A 17,559-nucleotide genomic window follows, 5' to 3' on the forward strand; every position below is an offset into this window, starting at 1 on the left:
ATTAAGACAATTCACGCCCAATTTGTCTCGATTCAAAAACGAATAACACCATTGTATCTGTTAATATTCGTCAGGCGTAAATCCAGACACAATGAATGTTTTATTTTGAAAAGTCAGACCGGACATAGAAGTGGTGGTCGCGTGTATTTGTCTAAAACAACTCTAGTTACAAATTCACTCTATTTGACCGCAAGTTTTATGAAACTGTGTACAAAATGGGGAGATATAAATGTGCATACAACTGCGAAAACTCCAACGATTCAGATATGAAGTATTTTAAGTAAGTACTGCCACTTCTAATCTAAAAAAGCAGGACAAAGCTTGCATTATAATGCTATTCAGGCTAACTTGGCTAACGTAAACATTAGCATTACAGACACTTTATCTGAACGTATTCATGTTGAATACTTACAGAAGTTTTGGCACAAGGCAACACGTTTATAGAGTTTGATAAAATAAGTAAAATTGGATATATTCAAATAGCATGTAAATGAAGTTTAACCCCGAAGAAGTGTTGCGACAGAGACTAAGGAGTCATATATCTTCGAATTTTAAATTAAGTTCGAATTTCCCCTATCAAAGTGAAACCAAACAACAAAACAATATTGTAATTCGTGATGTTTTAATGAGTGCTTTCTCGCCGTAGGTTTCCACTGTATAATCCCCGAAAACTCAAGAAATGGCTGAACAACATGAAGTGGGATGACTGGACTCCTTCTCGCTTCTCAGTGCTGTGCAGTAACCACTTTGAGGAACAGTACATCGACAGGACAGGCAAATCTGTGACACTTAAGGACGATGCAGTGCCTACTATATTTACTCCTTCTGATGACACACAGAAGACTAAGGTTTGTAATTCATACTTTGATTTAAAAGACTGCTTCATTGAAGTTAAGGAGTGATTTTGACAAACCACTCTGATTCCACCTGATGCAGGTTTCTACCAGCTCAAGAAGGAAGCAAAATAAGGTGAGAGCAAGTCTTAAAACCTAACAATTAAATATGTGTTACTCACTTGACAGTTTGGGTTATTGTAGCAGGCTTGTCTCATATTTGATATTAAATCATGCCATTTTCTTACTCTTCACCATGTTTTGTTTCTCCCTTTTGTGATCCCAGCCATCTGCTTTAAAAGCCTCCAAAACAAGTTCAGCTCAGTCTCTGCCAACCACTTCTTCCACTGCAAAATCAAGCGTGCACAACAAAGAGCCCAGGCTGACGGAGGACCCCTCCGGGTATGTTAAAGTACTCAAGTCAAGATCTTAATTTGTTCGAAGCTCATACAGATGGGCTGTGATTTTTGTTTGTCTTAACTAGAGCTTACCAATACTGGAAAAAGATAACACCAGAATATCATTTTGTACTGTGATATGAAAAAATACAAGTTGCTATTGGTGTTCATATAGGCAATTATTATTTTAAGCCTTCAGAATGATGCAACTCTTTTTATTCATTCATTTGTATTTATTTAAAAGTGACTGAACCTAATTATTTATTATTGTTTTTATGAAAAATCACCTCTTCTGCCAATTAATTTGAAATGTGTTCAAACATGCAAAAGTTTATTTTAAAAAATTACTGTGATCATAACAGATGTATTAAAATTGAATTAAAATGAGAAATTTTGTCTATACAGTTACTTTTTAATAAAGTTCAGATTTTTCTAAATTGTTCTCTCTGAACAGCATCTTTCAGTTTTTCAATCACAGTGATTGTCTGCAATGAAGGAAACTGCTCAGGCAGAAAAAGAGGAGCAACATTTCTAGTAACATGTCATTTTTGTTTGGAACATACTTATTTAGACTGTTCCATCTTTGATGAGTTCACTTTTAATTGATTCTAGAGACAAAGACCCAAACAGGCCAGGAAGATGGAGGATTATAGTGGATGAAGCTCTTATGAGGATCGAGTCATTTCCACATTTCTTCCATGGGGATTACTGTGTGCCTCAGGTAACTGGTATAATATGTTGTAAACAATCTAACTTTAAACTTTTTTAATTTACTGGTATGATGTTATGATTATGTTATTTCATATTTGATTAAACTTGTTTTTAACCCTTTGCATACACCAGCGCGACATCCAGTGGGCTCCAGATAATAATTCAAGTGTAGGTAATCCTAGTTGGAATATATTACATTCGTTTTTTTTTAATTTATAACCAGCTTTATTCTCATTATTGATTATGGTTTCCACAGACAGAATGTAAAGATCCTGAGAAAATGATAGAGGTAAGTCCTGACATGATTACTCGGTGTATTGCACTGCATTTGAATTAAACTCAAGCTGAATGAATTGAGATTATAACTGTTTTTCCATTTTTTTAAATCACTATGTATTGTTGCTTTTGCAGGTGACGGAGCCATGGCAGTGGCTTGGTCTTGATGTTAGAGGACCCTTGCCTGAAACTCTGAACGGACACAAATACATGCTGACTCTGACAGACTATTATTCAAAGTGGGTAGAAGCTCTGCCAATGGAGGCGTTCCTTCCTGAACATGCAGCAAAACATATCATAGACATTATCGACCACTTTGGATACCCTCTCAGGATCCTCTCCAGACTGCCGCATGACATGGTCCAAAAAGTGAGTTCACTATTGACTGAAGTGTTCATATTATATCAGAAAAACACTTGATTATAAATGGCAGTTTTATTTGAGATAATGCAACACCAAACACAGTAACACTGACAAGAGTCTGCCCTAATGAAGACATCTCTACATCATCAAATGAGATTCTTCTCCATTTCCACTATTGATGCCATAAAGTGTGGATAAAACTAAAGATTTGTTGATTCAAACGCAAAAATATTTGTGTCTTTTTTTAAACTGTCAAACGATGGATAAAAATCACAAGCTTTATCTCAGAGACACTCTTATGGTTCATTTTCTTTCTATAATCATGTTTTGATGCCATTTTGTGTCATTATCAGCCAATGTCTCAAACAGTTCAACTTCCTTCTAGATCAACAAAGAACTAAAGGAGAAGCTGAAGGTCACCATTGCTCTTGTCGTCTATCATCAGCAGACAGGCTCCACAGATCTGATCACAGAGCAGCTGATTGACAGGTCTGTGCTTTAATGGCTTTTTGAATAGTTTGATACTAGTGACATGTAAAGCTATTAGTCAAATGTAGCATTCAGATATCAGCACACTTTGAAATGATTAAAATCAGTCTTTTTGGATTGTGATCTTAGACTGTGTATTAAGATGGACAGAACAATGGCTGAAAGAGAGCAATGCCCAGCTACATAGAGCTGTACCTGCTGGCTAGCTGTAGTATGGGTCGTAACTCTCACCTCCTATATTTTAACATATGGTACATGAGTCATTATAACATGCAAATAGCAGATTTTGTTGTAACAGTTGCTGACTGGTATTTGATCTTTTTTTTTTTTTTTTAGTATTTTTGTATTAATTTGACCGTACATTTCTGACGGCCACTCATTTCAGACACCATATATCTCAGAAAGGAAGTGCTGCAATTTGCAGTTATAATGTATTTACTGTTTTAGATTTTTTCTAATTCAACTTTATTCATAAACAAAGTCTGGGAGTTGCATTCATGAAATAATGGTAAACATTACAGGCCAAGCAACATTTAATTAACAAAACAGAGAAAAGGGGTCTAACCTGAGATTAAATTATGTAGAGACCTATTTTAGAAGTAGTTACAGGAACAGTAGCTCGCTTTAGCTTCGCTAGCTTCGGCTAAAGCTAACTTAGCTACACTGGCTATGTAATTAACATTACCACATAAGCCAATGTAGCTAAGTTTGCTTTACCAACATAAGTTTTAGTAAACATTGCTAAAGCTGATGTAGCTACATAGCTCTGTTATCTATAACTAAGTTAGCTTTTGTAAAAGGAGCTTTAGCAGATGCAGCTATAAGCTAACTTAACTATGTAGCTAATGTAGATATGTAGCCTACTTACCTGCTTTTGAGCTTAGCTTTAGCTACGTAGCTATGTTATCCTAACTTAGTTAGCTTTAGCAATGTGAGCTTCAGTAAACGTAGCTAAAGCTAATTTAGCTACATAGATAATGTAGATACGTAGCTCATGTAGCTGCTTTGTGAGCTTAGCTTTAGCCACATTAGCTACAGAGCTACGTAAGCTGTGCTTGCAATGTTGAAATGTTTACATTGAGGAGAAGCTTTTTCCCTATGAGCAGACAGTTTACTCTGCTTTATTAAACATTTTCTAAAAAGGTTTTCAGGTCAGAATTTTGACTTTTAACTTTCGGTATCCTAACTCTTACTTTAACCCTTATCCTAGCCCTATACAGAAGTTTAATCCAATTTTATTTTGAAAGTTATAGCTTTTATATCTGCTCTGAGATGTAAACTTCTTTTGACAATGGCTTTTCCATAGGCCTGACAGTTCTCATTTTAGTGCAGAAAAACAGGAAATGACACATTTAAGCTTTGTTACTGCAGAAATGTTGTATTTCCACTCAATGTTAATTTTCATCTTACCATATATGTTCTTTATCAATAAATATCAAACTTTTATTGAGTATATCCTGTATTTTTCTCTTATAAAGTGAAAAAGGATTCTCCCTAATGTCTTCCTATTACTGCTTTAACTCTTCAAATGCTGCAAAAGGATGGTAAATGATCTGATAGAGGAGCACACACCTGACTGGGATGTCTACCTGCCTGCAAAGGTTTTCAGTCTGTGCTGTGCAGAGCATTCACAAACAAAGGAAAGACCTTTCTCGCTGCTCTGCTGTAAAGAAGTGGAGCCAATCAAATCCCCACGAGGACTGGATGTAAGTGTAGTTTTTAAACTTGAGTCTGATTGTTGTATAAAGTGTAAGTTGACTCTTGTGTTTTTGAAACTCTTCACAGTTTGCTAACTCCAACATCCAAGAGAGTGCTTTCGTGGTCAGATAGAGTGACTTTATTTGGTGAGTATGATTTATTGAAAGTGTTTGCATTTGAATAATACACTTTTAAATAGCATTCCTTCATTTTAAGGAAGTTATGGAATTTAAAAACTTTGCAAAAGGAGCAACAATTTGTATCGAGTGAAACAGTGAGGTGTATTTTCCCTCTCTCTCTCTCTCTCTCTCTCTCAGATTAACCTATGGAAATCAGAGCAAGCAAACCAAGAAGGTCGCCGTGATTTTGTCATGGTGAAGTGCTGGGGTTTTACATCACAGCTTGGCAACTTTGTGAACCAGGATGAGAAGCATGAGGATTTAGTTTAAAGGATGGATATGACCGATGAAACTCCTCAGTCTGTCTTTAACCAGGAGCTCAAGTATTTTTTACATAAATGTAGACAAATGCATTTTCAGTCGAAGGATATATTTTTATTTAAAATGTCATCATTGTGCACCAACAAATTTCCATTAAATACTCAGAAATGTGAAGAAAAATCTATTTGATGTTTTGGATTTTATTTAGATATGAGATCTTAAAAAGTAGAGCTGTTTGTCTATAGGCCTTTATTAGCACTGCAATATACAAGTACAGCAGAGTAAAAACTGGAGGGATCCCCTTAGTGGTGTAGCTGGCCTTTACAAGAGAAATACAGATAAATAAATAAGTTAAAAATCATACTAAATCCACAAAATAAAAACACAGTATTGGACTCTAAGCAGTGGAGACACATTCTCTGGAGTGACGAAGTACCGGGAGAACGGTACTTGTCTAACTGCATTGTGCCAAGTGTAAAGTTTGGTCTAGGGCAGATTATGGTGTGGGGTTGTTTTTCAGTAGCTGGGCTTGGCCCCTTAGTCCCAGTGAAAGGAACTCTGAATGCTTCAGCATACCAAGAGATTTTGGACGATTCCATGCTCCCAACTTTGTGGGAACAATTTAGGGATGGCCTCTTCCTATTCCAACATGACTGTGCACCAGTGCACAAAGCAAGGTCCATAAAGACATGGATGAGAGAGTTTGATGTGGATGAACTCGACTGGCCTGCACAGAGTCCTGACCTCAACTTGATAGAACACCTTTGGGATGAATTAGAGCAGAGACCGAGAGCCAGGCCATCTCATCCAACATCAGTGTGTGATCTCACAAATGCGCTTCTGGAAGAATGGTCAAAAATTCCCATAAACCCACTCCTAAACCTTATGGAAAGCCTTCCCAGAAGAGCTGAAGCAGTTACAGCTGCAAAGGGTGGACCGATGTCATATCAAACCCTATGGATTAAGAATGAGATGTCACTTAAATTCATATGCGAGTCAAGGAACTAAGCTGTTGAAACTGACAAAGTTAAAATAAGTTATTACACAGAGGGCATTTGTATCAGAGGTAGCAAAATGCAGGAGAGGGGAAAACCTTGGTAAAAGTATGAAATAAATGTAGGAACAGTGTTATCTAGGTTGAACTGATACAAACGTACTGTTCTGTAGCGCTAGAGTTATCCACTAGGGGGCGGTATATGCCTGCCTGGTGGCTTTTCTCTATTTAGAATTAATAAAAGAAGAAAAAAGGTCCTGTAGCGCCATCCACAGGTAGGTTTTGGAGTTTCAGGTGTGTCCGTCTGATGCTGTTGTGATCTCACGGTTGTCGCTGTGCAGTAGAAGATTTTTTTTCTGTGTGCAACCAACCGCAAGAAATGGTGAGTGAGGAAAACAGACACAGCTCAGTGTGTTATGGCCTGTTGACTAACCAAACCTCATTTTAGTTTGTTACCAAGTCTTTCTCTTTGTGTTAAGATGTTTGCTGACAGCAGGAGACAGAAACATGTCACAGAAAGAGACCATCTAAAAGCTTATGTCTTTGTTTAGCTAACCCGTGCTATCGGGGTTAGCCTCTGAGCGTTGGTCAACAGACCTGCTAATGATCGGTTGACATTGCTCTGTGTTGATAATATTGAGAGTAAATGTTGACGGAAATGACTTTAGATTAAAGGGCGACAGAATTACCTTTGTCTTCTATTGGTGAAAACAACCAACTAACTTTGCTTTTGGTCAACTGGCTAGCTAGCCGTAGGCTAACTACCTTAACTTGACAGGAGCTGCTATTGCTCGGCTAAAGTCGTTATAAAGCAAAAAACTTGCGTGTCTTTAACTGGTTTATGACTCTGTGTAGTGTCCATACGTTCAAACTCAATAAAAATGAGGAAAAATAAGACGGATTAATTTAAATAAGCTTACATTTTGTTGAATAGTTATCTTAGCAACAGCTAGCGTCAGGAGCTAAGCTAGTTCATCATGACGCTACCAGGCAGCTGCCGCACTGTGGGTCTTTAAACTCTGCTGCAGCGATAGCTGTGACGTTATGGAGCACATTTCTCATAAATCTAATTCGATTGACGAGTAGATCCCCCAAATACTGTAAAGCTACTGTCACTGTCAGTTTCGCCAACACTGCTGTCACACAACTGAAACCTGTAAACTTGTGTTAGTACATAAACAAGAAGTCAGATTTGCTTAAACTTTTTTCTTCCATCTGAAATTTTAACTGCTGGGATCAAAAACCTATGAACAGTAGGACCGATTCCTTCAACTTTAATTCAGTTATAGCATTATTTCTTTTTTCATGAAGTATGAAACATGAAAAGTATCAAACACCTTTATTTAAATAATCTAAGTTTTGTCTTAACAGCTCAGTTTTATTGAGTCTCTCTCTCTCTCTCTGAACAAAATGTATGCCACCTTCAGTGAGAGTCAATGACAAGCAAAACCTACCTTACTGGCTATAGTAAACCGTTTTGCTAACTAAAAATGTCAAACATTAAATGTTTGAGAGGAGAACATGCTTAAATATACAATATATATACATATTTTTGTTGTTGAATATGTTTCAATTAAAACAAACTCATCTCTGAATCTTCAGTCTCTCAACTTGAATTAAAAAAAACAATTTGCAACATTTGCTTTAAAAGATAAACCCTTAAAAAAAGGACAAAGATAATTTCTGGATCCTAGATCTCAGGGTGTATAATAAACTGAGCTCTTGTACAAAATTAACAGTTGTGCAAAAAAGATGCATATCTTGCATGAAAACACTGTTGGTGTCATTTTTTGAGAAATGAAGCAACACCTTTTACCGCTTTAGCCAGTTTTTGTAACAGTCTGTCATGATTACTTCCTTGACTTCTCTTTTCAAGACTGTTTTTCGAGGCATGTGGCATGCCTTAGGCCTTAGGCATTGATAAGAGAATTGTCAAGATTAAATGTAAATGATGTTGATGGATTTAACCAATTGAAACCTATTTTCCATTCCCATGCCTACTCATCTTAATTTTATTGATTTGTTTTGAAATGGACAGAACAACACTCTGAAATTTTAAGAATGATTTGTGTCATTTTGTGTGGCTTTGGAGGACTTACTAAACCACCACAACATAAGTCAAGTGTTTTGATAGATAAAATAGTTAATCTGAACCTTACAGCATGGCTTTTGATGTAAAAACATGAACACATCTAGCAGCTGTTTCTTTTTAATACTGATATTCCTCAAAGACTATGTCTAATTTTCCCAATTTCCTCCTTTCCCATATCTCACAGGATGTGTTTCTAATGATCAGACGTCATAAGACGACCATCTTCACAGATGCCAAAGAGTCTACCACAGTCTATGAACTGAAGCGCATTGTGGAAGGTATTTTAAAGAGGCCACCAGAAGACCAGAGGCTTTATAAGGTAAAAACGGGAGCATCATTTTGATGTAGAATTTCTATGTTGAAAGGATTAACTTTGAGAACACAAAGTTATTTATAATTTACCATGATTATATAAGAGAGAGGATTCAAGAATCCTAGATCATCAGTCTATACCACATAGGTACACAGTAGAATTAATGTGCTACATCTGTCTCAGGACACCTAAAGCAAAGCAAAATGTACACACATATGATATATACATGTGTGTATACACATGTGTAACAGGCATGTTCGTATGGCAGTCAATAAAAATGAAGCCGCAGCCGGCATAAATGCCACCATTTCCATTAATTATTGTATTTGATACGCTTCCTAGATATTACACTGGGCAGCTTCGACATCTTTTTGTGTTTGCTGCTTGTCACATTAGTAAATATTAAAACATGCCATTTCAAAATTAGTTCAACTCCTTACTGGGAATTGGGTATAGAAGATGACCCTCTGGGGGTGATGACCCCCCCCAAGCTAAGAAAATGACCCTCTGGGGATCAATTAAGGATTATGTCATTGCAGTGTAAGTTAGTTTAATGGATTTTTTTAGTGCCAACAAAATATTTAGAATTCTTACTAATTTGTTTGTTCTAAATAAGTTAGATAAAATATAAAATGTTTCACCATCATTAATGTGGGATGTTTTGGGACTTTTGGTCCAAAATGACATAATGAAGACATCATCCTGGGTTTTAAGCAATTTTGTCTTTATTTTGTGTTCATTTTCATGTTGTACCTACAAAATGATCAACCAACAATCCCCAGAAGGTTAATCAATAATGACAATAACATTTATTTCAATTTAATAAGCACAACCACTGTATGGTAGTATTAATGGCTAATTCAGTGGGATAGTGGTAGAATTTATTTCACTACTTAAATGCTGAAGAAAGACAGACCATATATTTTTTTAAACCACAACATCTTTCTCATTTTATGTACTCTTATGCTTATTCTATTCTGAAACAAACTGCTTGTTACAACATTAACTTGCATACTCTGTGCAAGTTACGGTAAATGTAGTGGCCTAAAACTGTTTCTGACATTGGCACTTACTTTTTCCACCCTTAATAGATGGTTTCTGATGTTTCTGTTAATGAGTATCATGTAATATGAGGAATTAACAATTATTGCTTCTGTCTTTCTGATATCTTCACCAGGATGATGTGATGCTTAATGACGGACAAACTCTTGGAAACTGTGGCTTCACAAATCAAACAGCTCGACCTCAGGCCCCGGCCACAGTGGGATTAGCTTTCCGTCAGAGTGGTAAGTACTTCATTCTTTATTTAGAATCATCTTAGACCATTTGTAGTCCTGGTTTAATTCAATCACTTCTTGTGATCTTTTACTGTGGGTCATTTTTCCTCTCCTTCTTTTCTCTCTCTCTCTCTTCCATTCGCTCTCTCCCTGTCGTCTCAGATGATTCATTTGAGCAGCTGAGGATTGAGCCGTTCTCCACTCCCCCAGAGCTCCCTGACGTCATGAAGCCCCAGGACTCGGGCAGCACAGCCAACGAGCAGGCTGTTCAGTGAGGCAGGGGGGCGGGGGAAACAAGAGGGACGCACAGGGGGGTTTGGAGGGAGGATGCACGGGGGCAGGGAGGGGTTGACTTTTGGGAAGTGACGCCTCAGCGGGTGAGTTTTACCTCGCCGACAACAGACCTTCAGCTGAGCATAAACAATCACAAACACGGATTCTCCCTTGTTGTAAATTTGAGGAGGGGGTTTCAAAGTGGTTCATTTGTCCTGAAATGGGTGAATGCATGCTAGATAAATTGATAATTTCACACGAGACCCTTCAGAGATACCTGACGGACTTATCACAACACTGTCAGTCATCCATGGGATTGGTAAAGGCTGAACGTTAAGAATTGTACCTCGTATTTAATTAATTCTAGTCTTTTTTGGGAGTAAGGTTACGCTGCCTTACTTGTGTTTTTTATTTTGCTGGCTTCAACGTGGGAGTTAACAAGGTGTGACATTTTTAGGCTTTTATGTTTGTGTGTTACTTTATTAAACTATTACTAGGATTTAACATGTTTTTGGTCGTTGGCCTGAATATGTGTTGCAACGATAGCTAGGAGTTTGTGAATTTCTAAGTTACTATCTGTATTTCAACAAACTTTTGGACAACATGAATCTGAAAATAAAATAGATTCACTTGTTGGCAGAAGATCCGGCATTAAGATGAACATTTCTTGGTATTTTACTTACCAGTAGTTGTAGTTTTCATACTGTAGCTGCTCACACTAGTTACTGAGACTGAATGCGCTCAGTCGTGGGTTTCTACAACACATGCAACACCAGTGTGGACCTGGTGTTCAAAGTGACATGATCCACAGGCAAAACAGCAATCAAAAATGAACTGATAACTATTATCGATTTATTTTCATATCATTTTACCTTATTAACAAAGGTGGGGACAAACCAAACCTTCCTCTCCAGTGTTTGATTGTAGCCCAGGGCATTTTTGAGATGTCGCTTAATAGTAAACCTACACTATTTTAAGTTTTAAAAATGTAGTATAAGTGGCAGGCTACACATTTGACTCTTCATTATCTCACAGTCATTGCTCATAAGGGTTTATTTCATGCTGCAACTGTGTCGTAATATACACCAGGAATACCTTAATGCACAATGTTTTCATAAAATTAAAAGAAAATTGGTGATAAACTCCTCTCCACATTAAAATATTAAATTGTACAACACTGGTTCTCACTATTCAAAAATCTACAAGTAACAAAAATATCCCCCATTAGTTCTAACAGGAATCTATTTTCTGATCTTGGGGTGTTTAATAAAATAGTTGACATAAACCTATTTAAAAATTGAGGCTGTTAAACAGTGGAACATGATCAAAGTTGCACTTGTGACTGATTTAACATTAAAACAATTGTTTTTCATCCTTGTGCACTGTTTTCATTTTTATGTTTTGTGATCAGTGTTTTGCTTGTATTTGTGCATGTTATGTTGGAGGAAAAAGATGTTTTGCAGTACATCCATGGAAGTATCAAAAATCTCCGTTGGGGTATTTTAACTGCTCTGATTTTTTTGTCCCAGCTATGTAGATTAAGCCATTGAAAAAATTAACCTATCCCAGAAAGAGTGGAAGCACTCTACTGTGTGACCATTTGGGGTCTAAATGAATAGATATTTGGCTGGTACACAGTACAACAGTGATGATGTGCTGTGTAAGCAGGAAATATGTAAAACTGCTCTCAACCAAACTTAAGATGGCTGTAAATTCCTATTTACACATGGAGAATTGGTGATTGAAATGGTAAGTTTTGAGCAATTCAGGTTATTAGTTAAAAAACAGATGAGATAATCTGTCAGGCTGGTCATTCATTCAATGAAATGTTCAGTTTATAAAGTGAAATACTGTTAAAATAATCCTACCACATCTAGGGAAATAATTAGAAACAACTGTCAATTTTTTTTTTTTTTTTTTTTTTTTTATCAAGCAGAAAACCTCATATTTGTACAGAGCCCTAAAGGGGACATTAATGTGTGTATATATATATATATATATATATATATATATATATATATTTTTTTTTTTTTTTTTTTTTAACAAGCATGCTTTATATGTATCTTGCATGCGGGATTCCTATGTATATGTAGCAATTCTTATTTGTTTTTCCCAACAAAATGAGTCAAAACAAACAGTATCTGTATCAATTTTTATCAATTTCAAAGTTTTTTCAAGAAAGTAAATAAAACCAACAGAATAAATGGATATGCATCCATTCATATGTTTCATTAAAGGGGTACTAGAATAAAACGCGCCTGCAAAGTAAGAATTAAATAAACTAGCATACGAGACATTAAAATGTAAGAAAGAAAATAAGCACGTTCATGTTCCCTCACAGGCTCCGAAAATTACACATATCTTGATAAATGTTCATTTATTACTCTGGTTTTGATTACTTATACGAAAGAAACTCGCAAAATTGATACCTTTAGTGTTTGTTTTGGTTTGTTCTGTTGGTGAAACTACTTCTAAATTTAATATACTTGTAAATCCAATGTGAGAAATAAAAAATAAAATGCGAGCGTTTAAAAAAAATAAGCATGCTCATGTCAACCCTGGGCCCCGTATTAATTAAAAGGTGTACTGAAATAAAATGCTCTCCCGATTCCAGAAAAAAAGAAAAGATAAACACGTTCATGTCACCTCGTGGAGTCTGCAATCTGGAAACAAAAATATTTCACCGAGGTTTATTTCCTGCTCCGAACTTTCCGACTGCGCATGAATGCAGCATGCGTTAGCACACAGGCTAGTGTAGCATTTTGCTACCAAAGTTGTTTGTGAAGGAGCGAAGCTCAATTGAAGAAACGGCATTTCTGTAGGTATGAAGTTTTAAAAGTTAACAACAAACTCATGTCTACCTAATTTGTAACTAACCGCCAGCCCTATGGACGTTAGCGAGTATGTTTTATCGGCTGGTAGAGCCGTGTTAGACATAGTGGAGAGAGAGTGGCAGCCTCTGTCCTCGGGAGAGCTGGAGCAGCGGCTGGATCAGGCGGTGGAGGAGATCCTGGAAGCTGACCTGATAGCAAAACTGAAAACTCAGCCCCCTCCTACCATATTCGTACAGTTACTACAAAGTCATGCAGAGGTGCAGCCTCAAGTTGTACAGACGACTACATTCAACTCTGAAGAGGAGGAGCAGGCACCGGGGCATGGAGAATCTCAGCATGCTTTGGACAGTGCTGCAATACAGGTATCAAACCGACTACTGCAGATCACAAGGCTGTAAAGCTGCATTATTTAACTGTGCAAATCTCTCCAAGCAAGACAATACTATACTTATATCAAATATTCATACAGCACAAGGCTGTAAACATATCGATACATCTTGATACCACATGTTTAAAATGATAGGACCGCATTAATAGTTTCTTGAATTAGACTGTTGTGCAGATAAAACAACTTGCAAGGAACCTCTTGCATACCATGTAAAAATGTCTATATAATATGGGACATCAATAATATCTCAGTAACCGGATGTTACTTTCAATTTTGACGATTGAAAGAAATCACCCATTATTGTGTGCCTTGGATCACACTTTAAAGTAAATACTAACATATTTGCAAATCTGTATTCTTTCACTGAAACAAGAAACATGATTTTGTGCTGTCAGCCACTCTTTTCACCACAGTATTTTAAGCATCGACTCATCATATTATTCCTATTTTTACACGATGTTATTTGATAAATACCATTTCAATGTGTTCAATCTACTGACTGACTGATTCAGCACATCGCAGACCTTCTTCAGAGCTCAAAATCCAGAGCTCGAATGGCAGGACGGGCCCGTTTATCCCTCTCCCACACTGTCCTGCTGTCCCTCACACTGCTCTCTGAGCGCGTCAGCTACCGCTGCGTTTCTCGCCGCTTCCACCTGGAGAAAGGAAACATCCATCGGATCTTCTTTTCTTTCTGTGAGCGCATCAACATCCTGGAGGAGAGGCTGATCAGATGGCCAGATGGTGAGTCCACAGTGCCATGCTTGTGCATGACTTGTAATAAGCCCTGCTTTGTTGTTTAGAGTTGTTTCTTCTTTTAACTCTAGGCCAGGAGGCATTAGAGGCCCTTGTCCCACTTGTTAGTCCAGAGAGGGAGCAGGAGGAGCATGAAGTCCCTCTGGTTCTGGGAGTGTTGGGACATACCTGCATCCCGATCCGCCTGCCACTGGGGAAGCAGAACATGGAGAGCACAGTACCTGAGGTGAAGAGGATGAAAATGGAGGCCCACGCTGACTCTTGGCTAAACCTTCAGCTCGTATGTGACCGTAACGGCCGGTTCTTGCACTGCAGAATCAGCAAGGGCTCAGACATGGACAGAGGCAGAGCTCTGAGAGACAAACTTAAACAGCATCCTGCACTGATGCCCTCTGGTTCCTGCATTGTGGCCAGAGCTGGCTACCCTCTCTCTGCTCAAATTTTAACTCCATACTCAGGAAGGCTCAGTCCAAAAGAGGAGCTCTTTAACAAAACACTGGAAGGACATTTTCACATCCTGGATCAGGCTGTTGCCAACCTTAAAGCCAGATTTCAAAGGCTCTGCTATCTGGATATCGGGAACTACGATCGAGCCAGGGTTGTTGTGCAGACTGCCTGCGTATTGCATAATGTGTTTTTGGACATGGGACAGGTGGTTCAAGGAGAAGTTGAAAAAGAAACTCTAACTGTTGAGGTAGAGGGGGAGATGGAGGAAGAGGGGGTACAGAGACGGGACACCATTTCAGATTGGTTGTTTAAAAGATCTTATTCTGGAAACCAATGATGCATATGTGGATGTAAATGCACCGTTTTTTTAATTTTTTAAATAAAGGTTTATTTTAACAGAGTCTCATATAACCTGTCTACACACATAACACTATAATTGATATCATAATGAGCTAATTTCTGCTGCAGATCTGGGTGATACATAGTAAGAATGAATGACAAATGTTTATATTGGGGAAAAAAAATTCAGTGCACTTTCCCTTTCTGCTTTAAACAATAAAAAAACATACCACACTGTAAGAACAGAACAGACTTCTGGGCAGATTAGGATTTACCCTAAACTAAGGATAACTGAAGTAGTACATAAAAGACTTATTGTACTTGCATTGTTTATGAACTCACATTTAAATGGAAAAATGACAGGAACTGACTGTTAGGATGAAATGAATGTCTTAAAGCTCTAATGAGAAGATTTTACATGGTTATGAAATAGGCTGAAAATTATGTAGCAACATTTTAGTGATCTACAAGAGAAAATTAGACCATTAGCAGCAAAATGTATTATTTCAATTATGTGGTTTTTAATGCCTGAATTTCCTTATGTTGGGGGGTAGGTGTTGAATGAATACAGCTACCAAAACACCCTTTTATGCATTTTACAATAAAAACGGATACATCTGAGGACCATATTTTTCAACAGAAAACACGACTTAATCATACAGAACAAGCTTCGGAAAGATGCATCACTTTGTCAACGGGGGATGCCAAAATTTGCCCAACCCAAAAGTAAGTCACAGGAGCTTTAATTAATCTATGAAACTCTCTCATGTAACTGTTATCTTGTATATTCCACTATACTGAGTTGTACGCTTGTGCTGATATTGTCTGCAATATTATTTTAAATCTACCTAGCAAAAAAAAAGAATAACTAATATATATATATATATATATATATATATATATATATATATATATATATATATTGCACTTCCCCACTGTCACCACAGGGGGGCAGCAAAGTACTCTAACATTGTCAAGTACTTTAGTGACCAAAATGAGCCAATATCTTGCCTTGTGTGTCTTGTACAACCCCTATGTTGTTACTCTTATGACCAGTTTATTAGATGAAGCTCAAAAAACAAAGAAAAAATTGTGTTTAAATCTTCTATCCATAGCCTAATATCTATTTAGGAAGGAAGCAAAACACTTGCAAAGGTTAGATTTAATGTATAATGTCTGTTTATTTCAGCAAACAGTGAATTTGTTCAATGTGCTCCAACTATTTGCTTGTGTTGCTTTATAAAAATAGTCTTTGGAGAGCATGATGGCTTCGTGGTGAAGTCAAGCTTCATGTACAGAGGCTATAGTTCCAAGTGGGTGGGCTGGGTTTAACCCTCACCTGTGGCTCCTTTCCAGCATGCCATCACAAGCTCTCTCTCCTAATTTCCTAATTTATCTACTGCCCTGTCTAAATGAAGGCACAATGCCCAAAATTAATCTTGAGAAAAGTCTTTGGTTAGAGAAAATGACACGCAGTAAGCTCAGATACTCTTCTAGTCTATTGTCCATCTTTTGAACTGTCTGTGCAGCCGTTCCTCTGAGCCAAACTGGAGATAGCCTTGGCCAAATTGTTAATAGCCTCAATCTTCCTCTCCTCCAGGGCTTTCTGCTGCACCCACATGTTCATCTTCCTCTCTTGCAGCTCCATGTAAAGCTGTAGGACATCCTGAGGGGGGCGGGGAGTGCAGGGAGCAGCTGTGGCAGGAGGTGTAGGGAGAATAGGGGTGAACCGTTTGCTGGCCATGGCTTTGGCTACTCTGGTGCCACTGAGCTTTGCCCTTCGCTGGGCTTCGATGTCCTCCCTGCTCTTGTCCAGGACTTCATGCATGGCTTTGAAGAACTCCCAGTGGACACTAGCTGCCCCGAGTCTCTTAGCCCTCTCTGCATTCCTCCTGTATGTTGCCAGTACATTTCTCCATTTTAGATCACACTCATACGCCTTAACAGCTACGTCAGTGATATCTGACTCTCTCAGTTTTGCGTTCACTTTCTCTGCTACCATCTCCCAAAGTTTCTTTTTCTTGCAGACTGGCTGGTCAAAAGCAGCATCCATTTCAAGTCTGGTGTTGACAAGGTGCCAAGTTGCCTGCAGTGTCCATATAAATTCTAGGAGGGAAAAACAAAGGAATATTTTCATTATTTGATAAATTTCACATCCGTGGATTTTATTTGACATGATTATCTTCATTTGACAACACTTAGGCTATCCGATTTAAATCAACAATTCAAAGCCATTCATTACCAGACGTAATTTCTATGTTGCTGACGATGAATGAATTTATGACTAATCACTGCGGAGACTGCGCACACACCAGGCCCTCCCATACACTGTATAAGCAGGGCCCTCCTCGCTTCATGCGATGACCATTTCACTTCAAGCTTAACGTACTAACCTGCTTTAGTTTTATCCGTGTCCACGGTGGACACGACTGTTTCCTTTCCTTCCACCTCAGAACTTTGTATTACAATTGTCTCGAGTACTTCCATTGTGTTAAACAATAAAAACTGAATTTAATCTTGTTGTTTTGGGGATTAGCGATGTATCTATCGTGGAATTTAACAACCTTTCAGGAGCAGCGATGCAGCATTTCGCACCATATAAAACGATGACAATAGCAACGGCGCTTAGCATCATGGG

At 37.8% G+C, this 17,559-nt stretch overlaps 4 protein-coding genes across 4 annotated transcripts; 3 read left to right on the forward strand and 1 right to left on the reverse strand.

Moving 5' to 3' along the window:
• Nucleotides 1-142: 142 nt before the first annotated feature.
• On the forward strand, nucleotides 143-5,382 carry zgc:153292 (uncharacterized protein LOC100003014 homolog). The gene is made up of 12 exons (XM_041817074.1): nucleotides 143-280; nucleotides 647-848; nucleotides 937-969; nucleotides 1,120-1,235; nucleotides 1,844-1,952; nucleotides 2,075-2,110; nucleotides 2,199-2,231; nucleotides 2,354-2,587; nucleotides 2,967-3,070; nucleotides 4,611-4,776; nucleotides 4,856-4,914; nucleotides 5,086-5,382. The coding sequence occupies exons 1-11, from the start codon at nucleotides 216-218 to the stop codon at nucleotides 4,898-4,900; spliced, it is 1,143 nt and encodes a 380-aa protein (XP_041673008.1). The 5' UTR covers nucleotides 143-215; the 3' UTR covers nucleotides 4,901-4,914; nucleotides 5,086-5,382.
• Nucleotides 5,383-6,461: 1,079 nt separating this feature from the next.
• Nucleotides 6,462-11,529, forward strand: elob (elongin B). The gene is made up of 4 exons (XM_041816918.1): nucleotides 6,462-6,584; nucleotides 8,479-8,613; nucleotides 9,785-9,893; nucleotides 10,047-11,529. Exons 1-4 carry the CDS (start codon nucleotides 6,582-6,584, stop codon nucleotides 10,157-10,159), a joined length of 360 nt encoding a protein of 119 aa, XP_041672852.1. The 5' UTR covers nucleotides 6,462-6,581; the 3' UTR covers nucleotides 10,160-11,529.
• A 1,354-nt stretch (nucleotides 11,530-12,883) lies between these two features.
• LOC121503532 lies at nucleotides 12,884-14,978 on the forward strand. Its single transcript, XM_041777992.1, has 3 exons — nucleotides 12,884-13,353; nucleotides 13,892-14,123; nucleotides 14,207-14,978. Exons 1-3 carry the CDS (start codon nucleotides 13,045-13,047, stop codon nucleotides 14,917-14,919), a joined length of 1,254 nt encoding a protein of 417 aa, XP_041633926.1. The 5' UTR covers nucleotides 12,884-13,044; the 3' UTR covers nucleotides 14,920-14,978.
• A 1,127-nt stretch (nucleotides 14,979-16,105) lies between these two features.
• Nucleotides 16,106-17,526, reverse strand: si:dkey-66i24.7. The gene is made up of 2 exons (XM_041778053.1): nucleotides 17,315-17,526; nucleotides 16,106-17,027 (listed from the first exon to the last, which is right to left on the reverse strand). The coding sequence occupies exons 1-2, from the start codon at nucleotides 17,406-17,408 to the stop codon at nucleotides 16,420-16,422; spliced, it is 702 nt and encodes a 233-aa protein (XP_041633987.1). The 5' UTR covers nucleotides 17,409-17,526; the 3' UTR covers nucleotides 16,106-16,419.
• Between the last annotated feature and the right edge of the window lie 33 nt (nucleotides 17,527-17,559).

Source organism: Cheilinus undulatus, linkage group 21, assembly GCF_018320785.1.
Source record: "Cheilinus undulatus linkage group 21, ASM1832078v1, whole genome shotgun sequence".
Lineage (NCBI taxonomy): Eukaryota > Metazoa > Chordata > Actinopteri > Labriformes > Labridae > Cheilinus > Cheilinus undulatus.

Bases quoted from the DNA above. Each gene is read 5' to 3' on its own strand.
- zgc:153292 (XM_041817074.1), top strand. From the start codon at position 216: ATGGGGAGATATAAATGTGCATACAACTGCGAAAACTCCAACGATTCA. The intron at 970-1,119 runs GTGAGAGCAAGT...TTGTGATCCCAG, and splicing joins CAAGAAGGAAGCAAAATAAG to CCATCTGCTTTAAAAGCCTC. The intron at 2,232-2,353 runs GTAAGTCCTGAC...TTGCTTTTGCAG, and splicing joins ATCCTGAGAAAATGATAGAG to GTGACGGAGCCATGGCAGTG.
- si:dkey-66i24.7 (XM_041778053.1), bottom strand. From the start codon at position 17,408: ATGGAAGTACTCGAGACAATTGTAATACAAAGTTCTGAGGTGGAAGGA. The intron at 17,028-17,314 runs GTTAGTACGTTA...TTTCCCTCCTAG, and splicing joins CACGGATAAAACTAAAGCAG to AATTTATATGGACACTGCAG.
- LOC121503532 (XM_041777992.1), top strand. From the start codon at position 13,045: ATGGACGTTAGCGAGTATGTTTTATCGGCTGGTAGAGCCGTGTTAGAC. The intron at 13,354-13,891 runs GTATCAAACCGA...TGACTGATTCAG, and splicing joins TGGACAGTGCTGCAATACAG to CACATCGCAGACCTTCTTCA. The intron at 14,124-14,206 runs GTGAGTCCACAG...TTTTAACTCTAG, and splicing joins GCTGATCAGATGGCCAGATG to GCCAGGAGGCATTAGAGGCC.
- elob (XM_041816918.1), top strand. The intron at 8,614-9,784 runs GTAAAAACGGGA...TATCTTCACCAG, and splicing joins AAGACCAGAGGCTTTATAAG to GATGATGTGATGCTTAATGA. The intron at 9,894-10,046 runs GTAAGTACTTCA...CTGTCGTCTCAG, and splicing joins ATTAGCTTTCCGTCAGAGTG to ATGATTCATTTGAGCAGCTG.